Raw genomic sequence first — 17,312 nt, 5'->3', positions numbered from 1 at the left:
TTGTACATGGAGAGTAGGGGTGAGAAAAAAACTGAAAAACCGATTAAACCGAGAAAATTAAAAAAAATAACCGAAAAAACCGAAACATGAAAAATCCTGATTAAACAGATTAAAATTTTGAAAAAACCGACCGGTTTGGTTCGGTTTCGATTTTATAAGCCTGAAACCGAAAAAACCGAACCCAAACTGAAAAAAACGGAAAAAAACCGAGCCAAACTGGAAAAACAGAGCCAAACCAGTTTTTTCCTAAAAAACCGAATTGAACCGAACCCGGTCAGTTTGAACCGGTTTTGGTTTTTTTAAATAAATTTCGGTTTGGTTATTTTTTTTATAAAAACCGAACCGAACCGAAAATGATCACCCCTAATGGAGAGGATGCCGAGATGTTTCGGTCGCTACCCTGGAAACAAGGTTTCTGTCACCAGACGACACACCAGATGCTGTTAGATGAAGACATACCTCTAACAAATCACGCAAATAATCTAGCAAAAGCATTTTTTAAACAAATAGGACGGAGCTAAGCTCGAGAAGAAGCTCGATCATGCCAAACCAACAAAGTAGCTTTAAAAGATCATAATTTTTTATCCAACTATTGGATCAAGCTTAAATTTTTCTAGGATATTTCTAAGATCTAGTTCCATTGGAGGCCCAAGTTGTTGAAATTAATTGAGCTCTAAAGGACCCCTAAATTAGGTCTCGGAGATGCCATTTGAACTAGTTTTGTTATTTGTCCTTGATTTTTCTAGATTTTATGTTTTTTATTTATTTTATATTTGTTTTCCCTTTTGTTTATAGATTATGATTTTTCTTTTTTGTTAAGAACAATTTCGAGCCTACTTAAATACTTGTAAACCTTTTAGGTAGGTAGAGCTTATCAAACTTTATTTCATAAATAAAATCATTACTGGTGGTTTTGTTTATGACAATCCTATTTCAGCCAATTCTTTTACCTTTTATGTTAGTTGTTATCTTTATTATGCTTCCATTTATGTTTCTTTTTTTTTTTTCAACAAAGTGGTTAATGAATGTATATTTCCAAATTCATTTACATGATAGAGGTTGACTTCTTGAGTTTTAGAGGGGAAAGAACCTAGTCTTATTGACAAATAAACTAGCATTAGACGTGGCCTTGTGCTATGCCACGGGGCCGTATTATCTTTTTTCATAAATAAATAATGTTTAGTTGTCACAAGCGTGTTTAAAGAAAAAAGAACAATCTACGACTCTAATTATAACTCTAATTGGATCAAATATGTTGATTTTATTTTAATTAGATCATTCAAACATATATAATGATAGTAAACGAATAAAAAAAATTAAAATTTTTTCACAATAACTTGAGAAACAAACCTCTGGAAGGATGAAAATCGATAAAAAGAAGGGTGGGGAACAACCCAAGCCAACCCGAACCCGTCAAACTCGCGATTTAAGTTATGAAATCAGGATAACCCGGTAGAAAAGAAATATAAGAAAACACAAAGCCATTTTTTTTTAAAAAAAAATTAATGTCAAATGATGAAACTAAAAAAAAAAATAAGTACAAAAATGATGTAAACCCACATTAACTTTTTAAACCCGTGACCCGGGTCATTAAACTAGAAGCACCATAAATAAATAAAAAATGCAAAACCCAATTCCCAGTAAATCAAACGTTGAAGAATAATATTGGAAAAAAAATCAATTATAAAAAAGAATAAAAAAAAGGCAATTAAAAGAATAGTAATAATAAAAAGAAGATTACACGGAAACTACAAATTTTTTATTGAATTGGTGAAATTGAAAAGAGAAATAACTTTAACAAAATAACAAAAAAATAAAAAAAATGAGGACTAAATTGAAAAAAGAATATACTATAAATTAGAATTGAAGGATGAAAGTGAAAACCAATAAAAGTTATACAAAAGGGTCAAGAAAAAAAACTAAAAATCAAACAACGATTATGAAAGTGGAAAAAACAACACATTACTTTGAAATTTTAGAGGGTCATGTGAAAATTAATGTTTAAGAGAGAGAAAAAAAAGTAAAAAAGACCGTTAGTGCCAAACCGAGCACTCATTTACAACACACATTATCTAAAAAAAATATCAAAACGATCTAAAAATACTAAAAAAATATTTTTTAAAAAAATAATTCAGTTTTTTGACAAACATGTTATAAGTCTATAGTTACCGTATCTATCACTGTGGATTTCTTCCTTTTATTTTAGTTTATTTTATTATAATAACACAAGGACCGAGAATAAATGAGACCTGCAAAAAAAAAATCAGAAACTATAAAAAACATGTTTTATAAGAAAATAAAAATAAATAAAGGCCTGTCTTTTATTAAAGGTCATGGAATGCACTGATTCGTCTGAACTTGAATTTCCATCAAATTCTTCCACAAAATTGGACAAAGTCAGGGCAACAAACAAGTCTATATAAGAAGCCGAACTAATAGGAAAGCCACGAGTCCAAAAATAGTTTAATGACATTAGAGATTCCTTTTATGTTATTCTTTTTATAAAAATAAAATTTATAGTCTGACATTGACAGATCAGTCTTTATAGTTTCCTTCATAGGTCACTCCATTCATAATTTAAAAAAAAAATTAATTATGATTTTAAAGTTATGGAAGGACAAAATTAATTAAAAAAATTTCAAACAAAATTTGATATTTTTTATTTATATACATCTAGAAATATTTCTTTTATTTGCATCAGAACTTTTTACTTTACTTTAGAAATCATAAAAATGATTGCTTTTTTAAAAAACAAATTTACTTAAGTTGTATTTTTTATTTATTTTTTATGCTGGATTTTTTTTGTTTTTCACGTTTTTTTATCTGATTTATTATTTTACTTAAAAATCAAAATAAAAAAATAGAAAATAAATCATTTTTATGTAAAATATAGAAAATCTTGAACATAAAATCAAAATACTAATTAAAAATAAATTATTCATAAAACAAATACACATTTACTACCATCAAGTATGTTTCATTAACATATCTATAATTCTTTCTTTAATATTATTAAACCATCTTTTGATTTAAAAAGATGCAAATGATCATTGCAACATTTGCTAATAAAAGTGTGACTAAAAAAATTAAATAAAATAGAAAACTTTGATTTGAAATAAAATGTGTAAAAACTTTTTGAAAAAAAGCTAGTAAATAGAAGAAAAAAAAAGAAATGGGCAAATTTTTTTTGTTTGAATTTTTAATACATTTTTTATATTTTATAATATATTCTTCTTTTTCTAAAATTAGAGCCAATATAAATTTAAAAAATATCTATTCATGTCTTTAAATATCAAAATTAATGAAAAATTGAATTATTAAGAAAGAAAATATCTATTATTTAACGGACTAAACCATTTTAAATTTTAGTATGGGTGTTTTAAAAAACTAGATATTTAACGGACTAAACCATTTTAAATTTTAGTATGGGTGTTTTAAAAAACTATCTCATCTATAATATTTGTATTATCTAACTTAAACTAACATAAACTAATCCATCAAGCCATATAATATAGATATTATAGATGAAAATAAATAAATAAAATCTAAGAAATAAATATCACGGATCGGGTGGCAGTTTATAATTTTTAAAATCCAATCAACCCGACCCAACTTGTATACCCTATAAACCCACTATTTATCACATCTTAATTGATTTTTTTATTTTAGTTAATTGATTCAGTTGATGTATTAACTATTAAGTATTGTTACATCTTATAAAAAGTTTTGGGTTAATTTATTGATATCAAATCTTTGTTCTAATTAAACTCAACCTATAAAAATTAGCAATATTAAATTAGCTCATATATATCGGCAATATTCATAAGAATTTAGCCTAATTATCAAATCCAACCTCCTCGTGTAAATTTTTTTAAAATAAATCAAGTTTATAATTGGTAAAATATCAAAAGTTCAATTACATACAATTATAATCTGAAACCTAACCCATCTACATGCATCAATACCCTTAATTTTTAGTATGACTTAACTTTCTAAAAAAAAAAAAAACAATCTTGGGTCATGAAATATCACGTCACATGGACGAACACATGCTTTGTGAAAAATGCTCGCAAGAGAAAATAATTAAGGGGAGCATTGAGAAATGAGCACCAACCTCCTAACTAATCCAAACATTCACTAAAGAATCCTAAGTGAAAAACTAGGGCAACAATGTAGTCATGTAAAATGATAGAATGATATTGTCGAGTATTTACTGTTAGCAGCTTCAACTTGACAAAACGGAAAACTCGAGTTAGAGCTTAACCCTTGATTTTTATTTTTTTTGCAACAGAGAGAGCACATTCATACCCTTCGATGTGCGATTAAAAAGAATAGGATCACAGAGGTCGCTATGTGTAATATAATGAGCACCAACTCCCTCCAGTCCCCAGCAAAAAAAAATATTCAGAACCACGTTAGAGCAAGGGAGATTTTTGTTCTAGGATGTTCCAGGTTCTGCATAAAACGATGACAAATGCAGTGATAGCCAAGTCGCAGGGAAACAGTTCTTGCAGCTGGTAATGAGTCTAATGGCTTGTATTGATGCCAAGGGAACGCAACTAATTCGGAAGACTACATACTGGTATTGAATCCACCTTTTCTACCGATGGCCGTGAAATAGAAGAGTCCATAACGACATTACAACGAGGAAGATCAAAGCGATTCCACTGAGGACTTATCTTCAGAAGATGAGTAAAAATCAAGCTACTCCCAGATGAAGAAGCTTCGATTGGCCATGATTTCAGCAAAAATACAAGGAACTCTGTGCCATGCACAAGGAGTTAAAAGAAAATGATTGCATCTGTAGATCACTTGCATTGATGCTTAAATATACTGGGAGTTCAATCGAATTATTACATCACGCTGCTGTATGAACATGGAGAAATTCCCTGATTGCAGCTTACAGAAGAAAATACATGCCAAAATATCTTCCGAAATCTTAAACATCTCGGATTTGAGATGCAAATCAACTTGAATGAAAAGGGCTACCCATAGAAACCTATACAAATGCAGAGGGAACTTCTAGGCCTGCATTTTGAACTGCGGGTTTCGAAGTTTAATGCCTTCCAAATGGGTTAGATAAGCAACACATCTACAGTTGCCTGGAACCAAAAAGGTACTGTTAGTTCACCATAACTATAGGGGTTCAGGACTCTATTTCTATCAGCTAAATCTCCGAAGCCAGCTGGATGCTCAAAGTATTTTACAGTGAGAATATATTAAGTATCTTTGAAGGGAGAACTCTTTTGTCCACTGATCTGCCTTGGCTGCAGTGGAGACTTTAACAACTTCTTCAATGACTCCACTATCTTACCAAAAGATGGGCGCTGAGCTGGATCACTGCCAACAGAAAATCAAAAGGCATCATAAACAGAACAAATATAACCAACAGTTCAGCAGTTGTAATTTTTTTAGCTCATCTTGAAACAAAACAGCAACTTATATAGTTTGGGATGGATAGGACTCTTAGAGATAGCAGCTAGATCATGGTATTAGACACAAGACAGCTATGATTGTCCAGATAAGTATATCAGAACAGTAGAAGTCTTGCACATCTCAGGCAAGTGCAATTGAATCTGGTGTTCTGACAAAATGGAATAAGCAATCAATTCTTGACTAGTTATGAACAGAGCATATGATCAAGAAGCATCCATATCTTGTAGGCACTTTAATTGTAACGCAAATTGCATGCAGAAGCCTAAATACTTTCAATATGATGGCATGAACAGTCTTCAATAATGAAGATGTGCTGGAGTGTTGTTCTTAATTAAAAAAATCTTAGCAGGGAAAGCATATTCCATCTTGAATATACCCCGGCTCTTAACTGTTGAGCATACAAGTACTATAAACAACCATGGAACCCAAGAGTACTTACTCCGCCCAGCAAGATTCCATGAGAGAAGCCAATGCTGGCGGTGTGTTCTGGGGAATAGAAAGCCTTCTATTCTGAAAGGCTACAGCTCCAACCACCTGAAAGGTTCCACCATGTCGGCTTAATCATAAAAAAAAGAGTGGGGGGGTCTAACAATTTGACGAGCTGCAGGTGTCAGTTTTATGTTTCACCTGGGCAGGGCAAAGTCCACTCCAAGGTTGTTGCATAGTCACAAGCTCCCATAGGATGACTCCAAAACTGTAAACATCAGACTTCTCGTTGGAAGGCTCTCCACGAAGGAATTCTGGAGCCATCCACTCGGGCTGAAAATAAAAGTAAGAGAGTTACATGCCTGATTGAAGCACTGCGAAGTAAATTTTCAACCTGCAAGATGTTAACTGGAAATTATCTGATTTTCTAGAGTAGAGAAGAGTGCACAGCTAATTATGGAACATATTCAAAAGCCAAATCAGAAAAGAAAAAAGCAACACGAAAAAGGTCTCATGATGATGAACAAGAATGCTGTAGCTCTCAACACCATAGGAGTGTGGAAGTCGACAAAATTCTGTATAACAGCTTCAACAAATTCTCATGCCTACAAGTATATTAGTCCTACAAGTATATTAGTCTAATCTCTTGGAGAAACAACTGTCTGAAGAATTCAATTAAATAATAATCACAATCAAGGGAATTTTCACGATGCAAATGAACACGGATAATTTAAAGCAGATAATATTAAGAGAGAGAATTACTGTTCCAGCCACTGATTTTGATGATATGAAAGAGTTAGCTTTGAATCTGGACAACCCAAAATCACACACCTGAGCATGAAATTAACAATTGAGGTTAAAAATATGCAGCAAGCTGCCTGAAAGTCGAATACCATTCATGTGAATATTTGATCATTTACCTTTACTGTCCAGTTTTTATCAACCAACAAATTTGGAGATTTAAGGTCCCAGTGAACAATTGGAGGATCAAGACAGTGAAGATAATTGATCCCCTTGGCCTGCTCCCAAAAAAGAACATCAAGTTTTGCTAAAAACATCAGAAATCAAAAGCACTATGAACAACACTATCACACACCACATCAAGTGCCATACGTAAACGCCTCCTTTGATCCAGTACTTCGCCTGCAGCAGGCCGGTGTATGAGGCGGTATAGACTGCCCCTGTTCAGAAACTCTGGTTAGCATGATATTTCTTGTTAGTAGTGAAAGATGAACATCAACCGGTTACTGTGCTAAAAATTGGATGATACCTTGGCAGATATTCTGTCACAATCGATAGATGAGGGCGCTTTGTAACGGCACCCATGAAGAGAACAACATTTGGATGACGAACACGTTTCATTATTGCAACCTGAAAAAACATTAATTATAACTTGATCTGTAGCAGTGTTATTCGCCGCAGAAATAACACACCCAAAGCTGGTAATCTTTGAAGAAGAAAACCTTAAAACCTAACAATATATAGAGGAATACCCTGTGACATGCTTAGATTTTTCACTCAACCAGTAAAAATCAAAGAGATGATAAGGTGCAACCTATAATACACTGACAGCAAATTGTATTCAAGACAATCAGCTATTCAAAAGACCAATAACATTAACCAATACTCGTGCAAGGTACAGCCCATGGTTGTTGGATTCCATACATTTGCATGGACAGGTGTAACACTAAAAGACAGCATATACGGAAGAGAGTGACCAAAACCATGGAAGTACATGGGTGAGAAATCAAGAGTTCTCATTTGCTTCCATGGAAGTACATGGGTGTGAAATCAAGAGTTCTCATTTGCTTGTTTAGCTAACTGTTAAAATTCCAAAACAATGGTGACTAGAGCATATAGATAAATCACGAGCAGAACAAAAGAAACAAAACAATGAAGAGGAGAATAAAGTAGCATTTTGAAAAGATTGGGACTAGGGGGGAGGGGAACTTAGACAGAAGCATGGATGGACAGATGACACAAAATCTGCACATCAGCAAATAATAAAGATGAAATAGATAGGGTGCATTTACATACCTCTCTTAAGAATTCCCTCAACTGATCATCATGAAAATCTTGAACAATTAGAACCTTGACAGCAACATCCTGTATTGACACAAAGGGATTTACTTTCTGAAATCAATAAAGAATAGCATTCTGAAATCAATAAAGAATAGCACAACCAAACATTCATATGACGTCGAAGACCAGAGGAGCTGTGCAGGCGTGCAGCAGAATCAACTTCAAATGACTAATCATGGAAAAATCAATGAACACGTATCTAAGAGGAATATACTCACAGATCCGTGCCATTCAGCACGATGCACCGTACCAAATGAGCCTGCAAGGATAAAATGAGAGCACAGCACTTCATTTAATTGCTTCTAGGAGAAGAATAATGATCGAATACTTCAAGAACATCAATCCTAGGCTTCTAGAGATAATGAGAAGCAAAAGATTTACCAGCTCCAACACGCTCTTTGATATGTAACTCTTCCCATGAGATCTCAAGCCAATCTATGGCAAGTGAAGGTTCAAGATTCAAATATCTTGGGATGGTCAAGGAAGGAAGTCTGGCTTGATTGCCGATTATGCTCTCAATTTCCTTCTTATCCGACTGACTGGATAGGTTTACTTTGGTTTGCTTGACAACACTGTTTATGACTGGACCTCCAGATACAACTTTCTCTATGTTGCAAGTTTGTTGTATAATAACTTGTTCTTCTTCAAGTCCAGAACATTCATGTACAGATCGCCCAGCTGCGTCAGGAGCTTCAGCATTCCTTATCAAATCCAAAAGCATCAGGGACGATTCTTTTCCAAGGCAAACTTGATCCACTGGTACATAAGTGGAGGGTTTCAGATGTTCAAGCCAACCATCAACCACTGTGTGTTCCTCTACTTCCTTATTGCCTGCAAGAGATTGCTCCCCATTAAATAAAATTGTAAAACAAGAAAAAGGTTTGCATAAAATAGGAATAGATACCAATGTAGGAAACCTTGTTGCTTAATAAGGTACGAAAGAAAATAACAGAAATTTAGAGCTGTCAGCTATCCATGGAAATCAAGAATGCATGCTATTGCAAACAATTGCAATGCAAATGCCAAACAAAACAGAAGTGCAAAGAACCAATATGTTATATGTTACACAACCAAAAAAAACTTAAGTGGTAGCTATGTCATCGTTGGTTATCCTAATTCCTAAAGTTACTCTCACCCCTTTGATGCATGATGCATGTAAAAGTTAACTCTGTGAGGCATACCTGAACATAGAGGATTTTCAGGAAATGCACACAACTGCTTAGAGTCTTGAATCTCATAAGGTGCATCATCGATGTAAGGTTGTTGGGATTCTTTTATATGTGGGATTTGAAAAGGTGAAGACACTGAAGAAAGGAATCCTCCATTTATTGTGGAATCTGGACCGTGGAGATTTCCTGGCTGCCCAACTAGATCAACTACATATTCCCTGTTAATAAAATGCACTCCTCTGTATTAGCAAAACATGAAAATGGTAGACTACCATATGTAAAGGAGACAAGTTCAAAGACATTCATAATTCCATCTAATTGGATTATGGAACAGTTTTCAGGTGATCTAAACAGTTACCCATATTTAGGGAGAATCATGAACTGGGAACACACATAGATTGGCAATGGTCAAATAGATACAATGGTGGCCAAAAGTTCATATGTATACTAGTCAATGTATAAACCAAAATAAATAACAAATAAATGAACAAAAGAGGATACTTAACATCTCGAAAACCATTATTGCTGCATAGACAAAATTGCTTGGACAACATGAAGAAAAGAACACATGGCTAAGTATATACTCGGGGTTCAAAATTGAAGTGACGTAACTAAATGTTAAATCATCTTGCAAAAACTACAAACATTCTTCAGCAAATAGAGAAATCTAGAAGACTGGTTAGAGCTTTCCTCATCTTGTTTTACTTTAACTTTTTCTTGTTTCATTTTATCTCACGTGATAATGTAAGGTAGAATTAAAAGTATCATACCTTGACAACTGCCTGTCATCCTGGATTTTGACAAGACAAGAAGACCGGTGATCAGCTACACAGTACTTGCAACCCCGAGCGATCCGACACGGCAAACCTATATAGTCTGCCAATTTCTGCACATGCAAAAATATATCACCACAGGTTACTAATGCTTGGAGAAACTCACCTTTTTATAGTATAATGATCATGCGCCGCCCACAGATTTAAAATCAGTTTTGGGTACTTCTACAAAATAGTAAGTTGCTGAAAATGTAATTTTCCTATCTGCTTCACCATGATCTTGCTAAATTTATTTTCAACTTTAATTGGATTTAACGAGACATCAGCATAAGGACCCTGTCTACAACGACACAATGGAAAGATAGCTGCCCATGGTGTGCTTTACTCAATGATGCTCAGAAACAGACATGATCCACTGGCAATGAAATTAGTTTTCAAAGATTAAGCTTATATCCTTCAGTAAGTGCTACAAATATTAACTGCAAGAACAAAATGTTACGCGGAACAATCAGATAGGCTTGACATCATATTAGGACCCACATGAATTAAAGATTTCAAACAAATAGTCATTTACTGCAACAAGCTACAAATACCTCACTTAGTGATCAGGGGAAAGAGCACTCTTAATGGATTGCTTTATATAATTGTGGGTGACACTTGATTCTTCTAAATCAGTTGCATTCTCATGCGATACCACGCCCCTGTTCAGACAGTCAGGCGTGCTTTAAAAATTTCCTTCTATTAAGAAAAGTGAATCCTGGCACCAAATCTATGAACTAAATGTGATCTTCCAAAAAAATAGTTTCTTCAAATTGGTCGTAAGACGGTACAAATTGAGAAGGAAAATTAAAGAAGAAAACACAAAAACACGAACTGCCAGATTTTTCCATGCTAATACCTAATGAAAAACATGTGTACCCACTCAACTGGCAGTCACATCAATCCATACAAAAGAGAAATGAAACAACAAAGACACCAAAGCCTTCATCCCTAATCCTAACAAAATGTGATGGATCACAAGCCTACATATCAAGAGAACCTTCTTGCAAAAAACAAATAATTCCTCCATGTAACACATCTATCCAATAGAATTTCGCGAAAGTTCAAATATGATAACAATTATAGTAGAATCACCAGCCATTGGCATATAATATTACTGAAGTCCAGAGCTAGCATCCTTTGAGGAGGATTAGCTAGGGGCTCCGATAAAAAATCACTATGAACCTGTGCTCTTGAACTAAATAAAAAATAATAATCAAATGAGTATTTCCTAAATCATGCGGTAGTTGATCTCAAATTTCCCATGTTGAAAATTCCTTGACAGGACCTTATGAATTATATATGTATACAGTCCACTGCAGCCCTCCCTCCCCCAATCTGAAATTTCCAAAGTAGGGCGTAGATACCACCACACATGTACACATAGTTATCCTATCCAATTAGATTACCATGAAGGCTAAGTATCCACTAACAAATATCCTTCAGTTCAATCAAGTCTCTTCTCTGTAGCACCAACTCGTTGAAGGTTTATAAATCAGTGGACTATTAGTGTTCTTTTGATGGACGAAGGAACTAGTAACAGAAACCAATACCGATTTTTTTTTTAATTAAGAAAAGTACCATGTATTTTTTACCTTGAAAAGAATGGCGCGATGTCTGCAGAGTCCCATGGATAGGCTACCAATAGGGAGCACAATACACTTATGGAAGTCCCTCAACCTCCTGCTAGCCAATTTCCATCGCTTGTGGAGATCTCCTTGCTCCCAGAGGAAACTTCCCCTAAACATTTAATCCCACAAAAAAGGGAGGGAAAACACAAGCGGAAAAGTGAACATTCAATTAGATAACAAAGAGTAATCATATCATGATAAACACCTTACCCCATGTAAACAGCAACAAGTTTGCCCAGTTGCTCCACTAACACCAACGTGCTCTCCGAAGCACAATACAGTTCTTGAGCTTTATCCTCCAATTCTTTAAGACGCGAGTCACCACGTCTATCAACAAGAACCACCTCCATTGATGTCTCACTTGGTTCAATTTCTTTGAGCGACATTAATGGTGGCAGCCTACTTCCTTCCTCGTCCTCATTGCACATCACCCATAGATATGGATTCATTCCCAAAATGTTATAGAATCCATCCGATATCTTGTCACTATACGACAAGCATCCACTCACCTGGAACGACAAACAAGATCATATGCATTCGTCATGACATGAAAAAAAAAATCGTAAAAAAAAACATTATGGGATGGATTGTACTGTACCCAGAGACGATACGAAACGGTTCGTGCATCGGAGGCTTCAGGTACGCCTTCCTGCAGAAGCAAAAGCTCACTAGCAATACCAGCTTGAGCACTCAGTCTCTTAGCCAAACTAAGCTGCAAATAATAACTCTCCTTAGTCTTTAGCACCAAGTTTTCATTCTTATTCTGCTGATCCTCCTTTTCTTCAGTCACCTCCTGCACCACTTCCTGCTTCATAGTCGGCACATGCACCAAAGTCGACGTGTCAACCTTGATATCGGTAGTAAAGTTTCCATCAAGTGTAGTAATCCCCGAGAACAAGCTACCAGCGTAACTACTCCCACTCGATAATCTTGGCAACGACACTTGCCGGTCAAAATTCCGGTCAACATCCCTCTCTTTAATTATCCCCGGAGCTGGAAGAACAGGCTCTGGTTCCAGGTCCGGTGTAACTAACAGTTGACAATCCTCCTCAGTCGATAATCTTTGCAACTTCACGTGACTAGTAGATTTCTCAATTTTTTTCTCGGACAACCAGTCGAAAAAAGCGGCAAGTTGTTTTTTCTTTTGTTTATACTTGTCATCCTCGCCAAATTGTTTTGTCTTAAGATGGTACTTTTCGTCGTCACTGCTCGTGAAGAGATCGGATATTGGTGTGGTTATTGTGGTCGGAGTAGCAGTTGCTTTCGATGTATTTTTGCCAACTGTGGAGTACAGATCTTTCGATGAAGGCTTTCGGAGGTCATTTTCGATGTTAAAAGCATCTTTAGTGACTTTTTTATTCCCGTGATCTAATAATTGTTTTGAAGACGATGATGCATTGAATCCGGACCTGTCCGGAAATTGCCTGGGGAAGAAGTACGTGGTACGATGAGGCATTTTTTCTTTCTTTCAGGGACCTCACACAATTCAAACCAAACCAACAATTCAAGCTTTGATTCAGAAAGATAACAAGCAACTAAGAAAATACTTGATTCAGGTGACGTTGCAAAGGGTGAACGAAGAAGAAGAAGAAGTGGAGAAGACATACAATCCCTGCAAGTCCATGAGATTCAGGAAAGTAAACAAAAAACGCATGATTTCTGTGTGGTTTTCTGAATCCAATAAAAAAATTTCAAAACCACAAGCCACCGTTATCTCGGCACTGCGTTTACCAGCGATCCGGTAAAAACAAACAGAGATCGAGAATTTTTGCCGAAACTGTTTACCTATTGGTGAAGGAAATGAAGCTGCTGAAAGAGATTAGAATTTTAGTGGTTTGAAGAGACAAACAACCGCTTCAGATTGAGGGGTAAGGGCGGTGGGGGTGGGGGTGGTGGAGTGAAAGAGAAAAGAGGAGAAGGGTTTCGAGAGTCTGTGTATTTTAAGCAAGTGAGAAGAATCGGTGGGAAATTGGAAAATGTTAAAATAACATAGGGAAGAAGCTAACGGGCGCAGCGAGGGTGAGTGCGCACCTTTTGTAATGGGCTCACACGTAAGATTTTATGGCAGGGAATGCGCACATCGCAAATGGCGTACGTTAGCGATATTTGAAGCTGCGGGTTTAGTGTAAGAGTATAAAAGTTGGAAAAAAAATGTCTTTACTGAGGCCAAAAGGTTTTGGAGGCTTATGTTTATATTGCATCTAGCTGCCTAACCCGAGTGTCGATACGGGTTGTAAATTTAAAATATATATATATATATATATATATACACTATTGGATATGTAATTAATTTTAATGTATTTTTTTATCTAAAAAAATTCAAATTATAAATCTTACAATTTATTCAAACATCTAATTAAATAAATTAATAATTTTCTATGTAAATAAACAAGAGAAAAAATTATTAACAATAACTGAAAGAGAAATTAAAAAATTAAGAGATAAATACAAATTAAGATATTTAATCACACAAAATGATTTATTTATCTGATTATTTTTACTAAATTTTTTTATCTAGATCAATAAAAAATAATAAAAATAAAAATACAAATGAAACTGATTGAATACCGTACCCTAAAAAAATATTAAACAATGATTAACATGTAAGAAATATTATTTAAAAATTGAATGTTTTTTATTTTTTAAAATGAATTTCATTTTTATAAATAAAAAAATATAGATAAATTATAATTATATCTTCAAAAATCAAACACAAACAAGTCAATTTTAAAAAGACTTCAATCCAAAAAATGCATGCAAAACATATGATCTAAATCATAATATTGGGATAAACTCATAAAAAATTTGAAGATAATCAAAAAACCAATATTTACAAAAAAAACTAATGCGGAATGATAAGATTATAAAAGAAAATGAGAAAAAAAAGATGTTAAACTAAATTAACTTTTCAAACTCGTGACTGGGTCATTAGATTGAAAGTGCTACAGATAAAACAAATGTGAAGTTGAATCCCCAACAAATCAAATATCAAAACATGAAACCATAAAAAAAATCAACTCCATAAAAGGATCAAATAAAAAATTTTAATTAAAAGAATGAGGGTGAAAATAATAAAAAAAATAATAATTTGAGGGCAAACAAAAATTCTTAATTTGAGGGTTAAATCGAATTGAAAAATAACTTTAATAATGGAGAAAAAATCAAAAGAATGAGGGTCAAATTAAAAAAAAAAACAGCACGAACTTTGATTGAATGTTGAAATTGAAAGTCAATAAAACTTTAACAAAAATTCAAAGGAAATAAATTAAAAACCAAGATAACAATGATCAAAATGAGAAAAAAAAACATACAAGAAATTGTAATTAAAAGACTAAATTGAAATCAAATAAAACATTTTATAAAAAGAACAAGAACGAAATGAGAAATCAAGAGAATGAGGACTAGAATAGAAAAAACAAAAATAATGAACTTTGATTGAATGATGAAATTGAAGACCAATAAAACTTAAACAAGATGTCAAATGAAATAAATTAAAAATTAAAAGAACAAGAACCAAAATGAAAAAAAAAACATATGAGAAATTGTAAATGACTAAATTGAAAACAAACAAACTTTTATAAAATGAATAAAGACCAAATAACAAATTAAAATAATAAGGACTGAAATTAAAAAAATAAAAATAAAGAGGACAATCATATACTTTATCTGGCAGGGAAGAGGAAAAAAAAAAGAAACAATCATCGGCGACGATCCAACAACCATATGTTGTCACACACCACACTATGAAGAAGAGGACACAATGACGCTTTAAAAAACATGGTAGAATGTCATGTCTGGCAACCGGGTGGCATTGCATGCATAGCCTATAAGACTCCGATGCCACTCATTTATTGACACATAATAAGCACGCTCCAATAACTTTCTTGAATGAAAAATTAAAAAGTCAAAATGAAAAAAATAAAAAAACTCACCATGACCCATATAGTTACCAAGAAAAAAAAATTGTGTAAAAGTACAAAAACATGCAAACCATCTTTTTTAAAAAATATCAATAATGTATTTTAACTGCATCCGAAGAAGGAAAAAATAAAAAAAAAGTCGTGATCAATTGCCCAATATATTTTTTTTATATTGAAGGTAAAAGCAAATGAAAAACTAAAAGAACATTTGGTCAATATCTCGAAATTTTGTTGATCTTAAAGGTCTATTTTAGAAAAAATATGAAAAAAACTAGCATACCCTTAACATTTTTTTAATGACATGAAATAGATCAAAGCACCCTATCCTCGAGGCTTCTTTTCTTCCACCCAGTAACAAAAAAGTAATTTCAATATAACAATACACAATTATAATATATGTCTATATCTCGTGGTCTATATATATCTTTTGGTAAACTGAATGGTAGGGTTAAGCAAAAAAATCAAAAAATTAATTAAACTGAGAAAATAAAAAAAATAATTGAAAAAACCGAACTGAAAAAAATTTGATTAAACCGATTAAAATTTTGAAAAAACCGGCTGGTTCGGTTTCAGTTTTATAAGCAAAAAACCGAACTGAAACCGAAAAAAACCGAGTCAAACCGGTTTGAACCGGTTTTTGCCCTAAAAACCGAACTGAAACCGGTCGGTTTGACCCGGTTTCGGTTTGGTTTCGGTTTTTTTTTTAAAAAAAAAAATTTAGTTTGGTTATTTTTTGATAAAAACCGAACAAAACCAAAAATAATCACCCCTACTTAATAGGGCCGAACTTGAAATGATGATAAAATCCCTGGGTTTTTTAATAGTGAAAAGACGAGAATGTTCGCTTTTTCTATAACGGCACGTGACGGTTGTTGGAGTTTGAAGCTTTGTTTGGTGGCGTCGGTGGGCTGTAAAGGCAATTTTAGGCGGATTTTTTTGGGCTTCATCATATCTCCTTTTTTTTCTATCACTTGGAATGCGTGATGCCTTCTTAATTTATCATTTTCCAACTTATATTGCTCTAATGATATATGCTTAGCTTAGATTAAACTAAAAGGTTCCTAATTATTCAGTTCCCTCTTCTGGGTGTTTTGGCTGAATGGTATTAGTGTTCGAATGCTAAAAGTTTAAAACGGAGGAAAGTGGTCTAAATTGGGCGCTTCCTTGTCCAATTATTTCGCCAGGAAGTAATATTAGAAATTAGAAGCAGGCCTTTATATATATATATAAATCTTCATGTTGTAGTTTAGTTGAGTAGCACATGTAACTAAATTTAGGGTCACTTTAGGGTAACTAGATTGGTGATTCGTGTTATACCGTGGCTAATTAAAAAAAAATAGCACATAAAAAAGATGCTTAGATGACAATAATATTTATAAAGAAGCGAGAAAATCTGATACTCGAGTAATTAACTTGACTGGATTCAATAAAATTAGGTAGTTCAAACTTTACTGTAAAGTTCTAGATGATGACATAAGAAGAAGTCACATGGATCTCTGGAATAACATCCTAGAAAAATAAATATAATAAAACAAAATAAAATGAGCATCTGTTTATTTTTAATAAACAAATTCTATTTAATTCAATAATAAAATTTATTTTAAAAAATATACTTAGCAAAGAATAACAAATAAAAAGACTCGGGGTAACCTAATTAAATAAAAAAAATGATAAAACCAATGTCATAGAAAGCATGAAAAAGAAAATAGGGCTTAATTTTCAATTAAATAAATATTAAATGATGAAATCAAAAAAATATTGACTTAAAAAATAAAAACTAAAACATTTAGGCAAACCTCGTGAAAATAATATTTTTAAAACTTGTAACTCATAAAA

General features: G+C 33.3%; 1 protein-coding gene across 2 annotated transcripts; it reads right to left on the bottom strand.

Moving 5' to 3' along the window:
* Positions 1-4,781: 4,781 nt before the first annotated feature.
* Positions 4,782-13,558, bottom strand: LOC7467228 (serine/threonine-protein kinase CTR1). 2 transcript variants are annotated; one of them, XM_052450811.1, is made up of 16 exons: positions 13,342-13,558; positions 12,155-13,168; positions 11,767-12,065; positions 11,521-11,665; positions 9,884-9,999; positions 9,126-9,331; positions 8,326-8,775; positions 8,163-8,203; positions 7,900-7,968; positions 7,133-7,233; positions 6,959-7,043; positions 6,783-6,881; positions 6,625-6,693; positions 6,064-6,195; positions 5,876-5,970; positions 4,782-5,340 (listed from the first exon to the last, which is right to left on the bottom strand). In XM_052450811.1, exons 2-16 carry the CDS (start codon positions 13,010-13,012, stop codon positions 5,220-5,222), a joined length of 2,886 nt encoding a protein of 961 aa, XP_052306771.1. In that variant the 5' UTR covers positions 13,013-13,168; positions 13,342-13,558; the 3' UTR covers positions 4,782-5,219. The 2 variants fall into 2 exon arrangements, with proteins under 2 accessions (XP_052306771.1, XP_024449952.1); XM_024594184.2 differs by having other exon boundaries at positions 12,155-13,558.
* Between the last annotated feature and the right edge of the window lie 3,754 nt (positions 13,559-17,312).

Source organism: Populus trichocarpa, chromosome 2, assembly GCF_000002775.5.
Source record: "Populus trichocarpa isolate Nisqually-1 chromosome 2, P.trichocarpa_v4.1, whole genome shotgun sequence".
Taxonomy (NCBI): domain Eukaryota; kingdom Viridiplantae; phylum Streptophyta; class Magnoliopsida; order Malpighiales; family Salicaceae; genus Populus; species Populus trichocarpa.
Note: the sequence above shows the minus strand (reverse complement) of the source record. Positions and strands in the feature narration are given on the sequence as shown.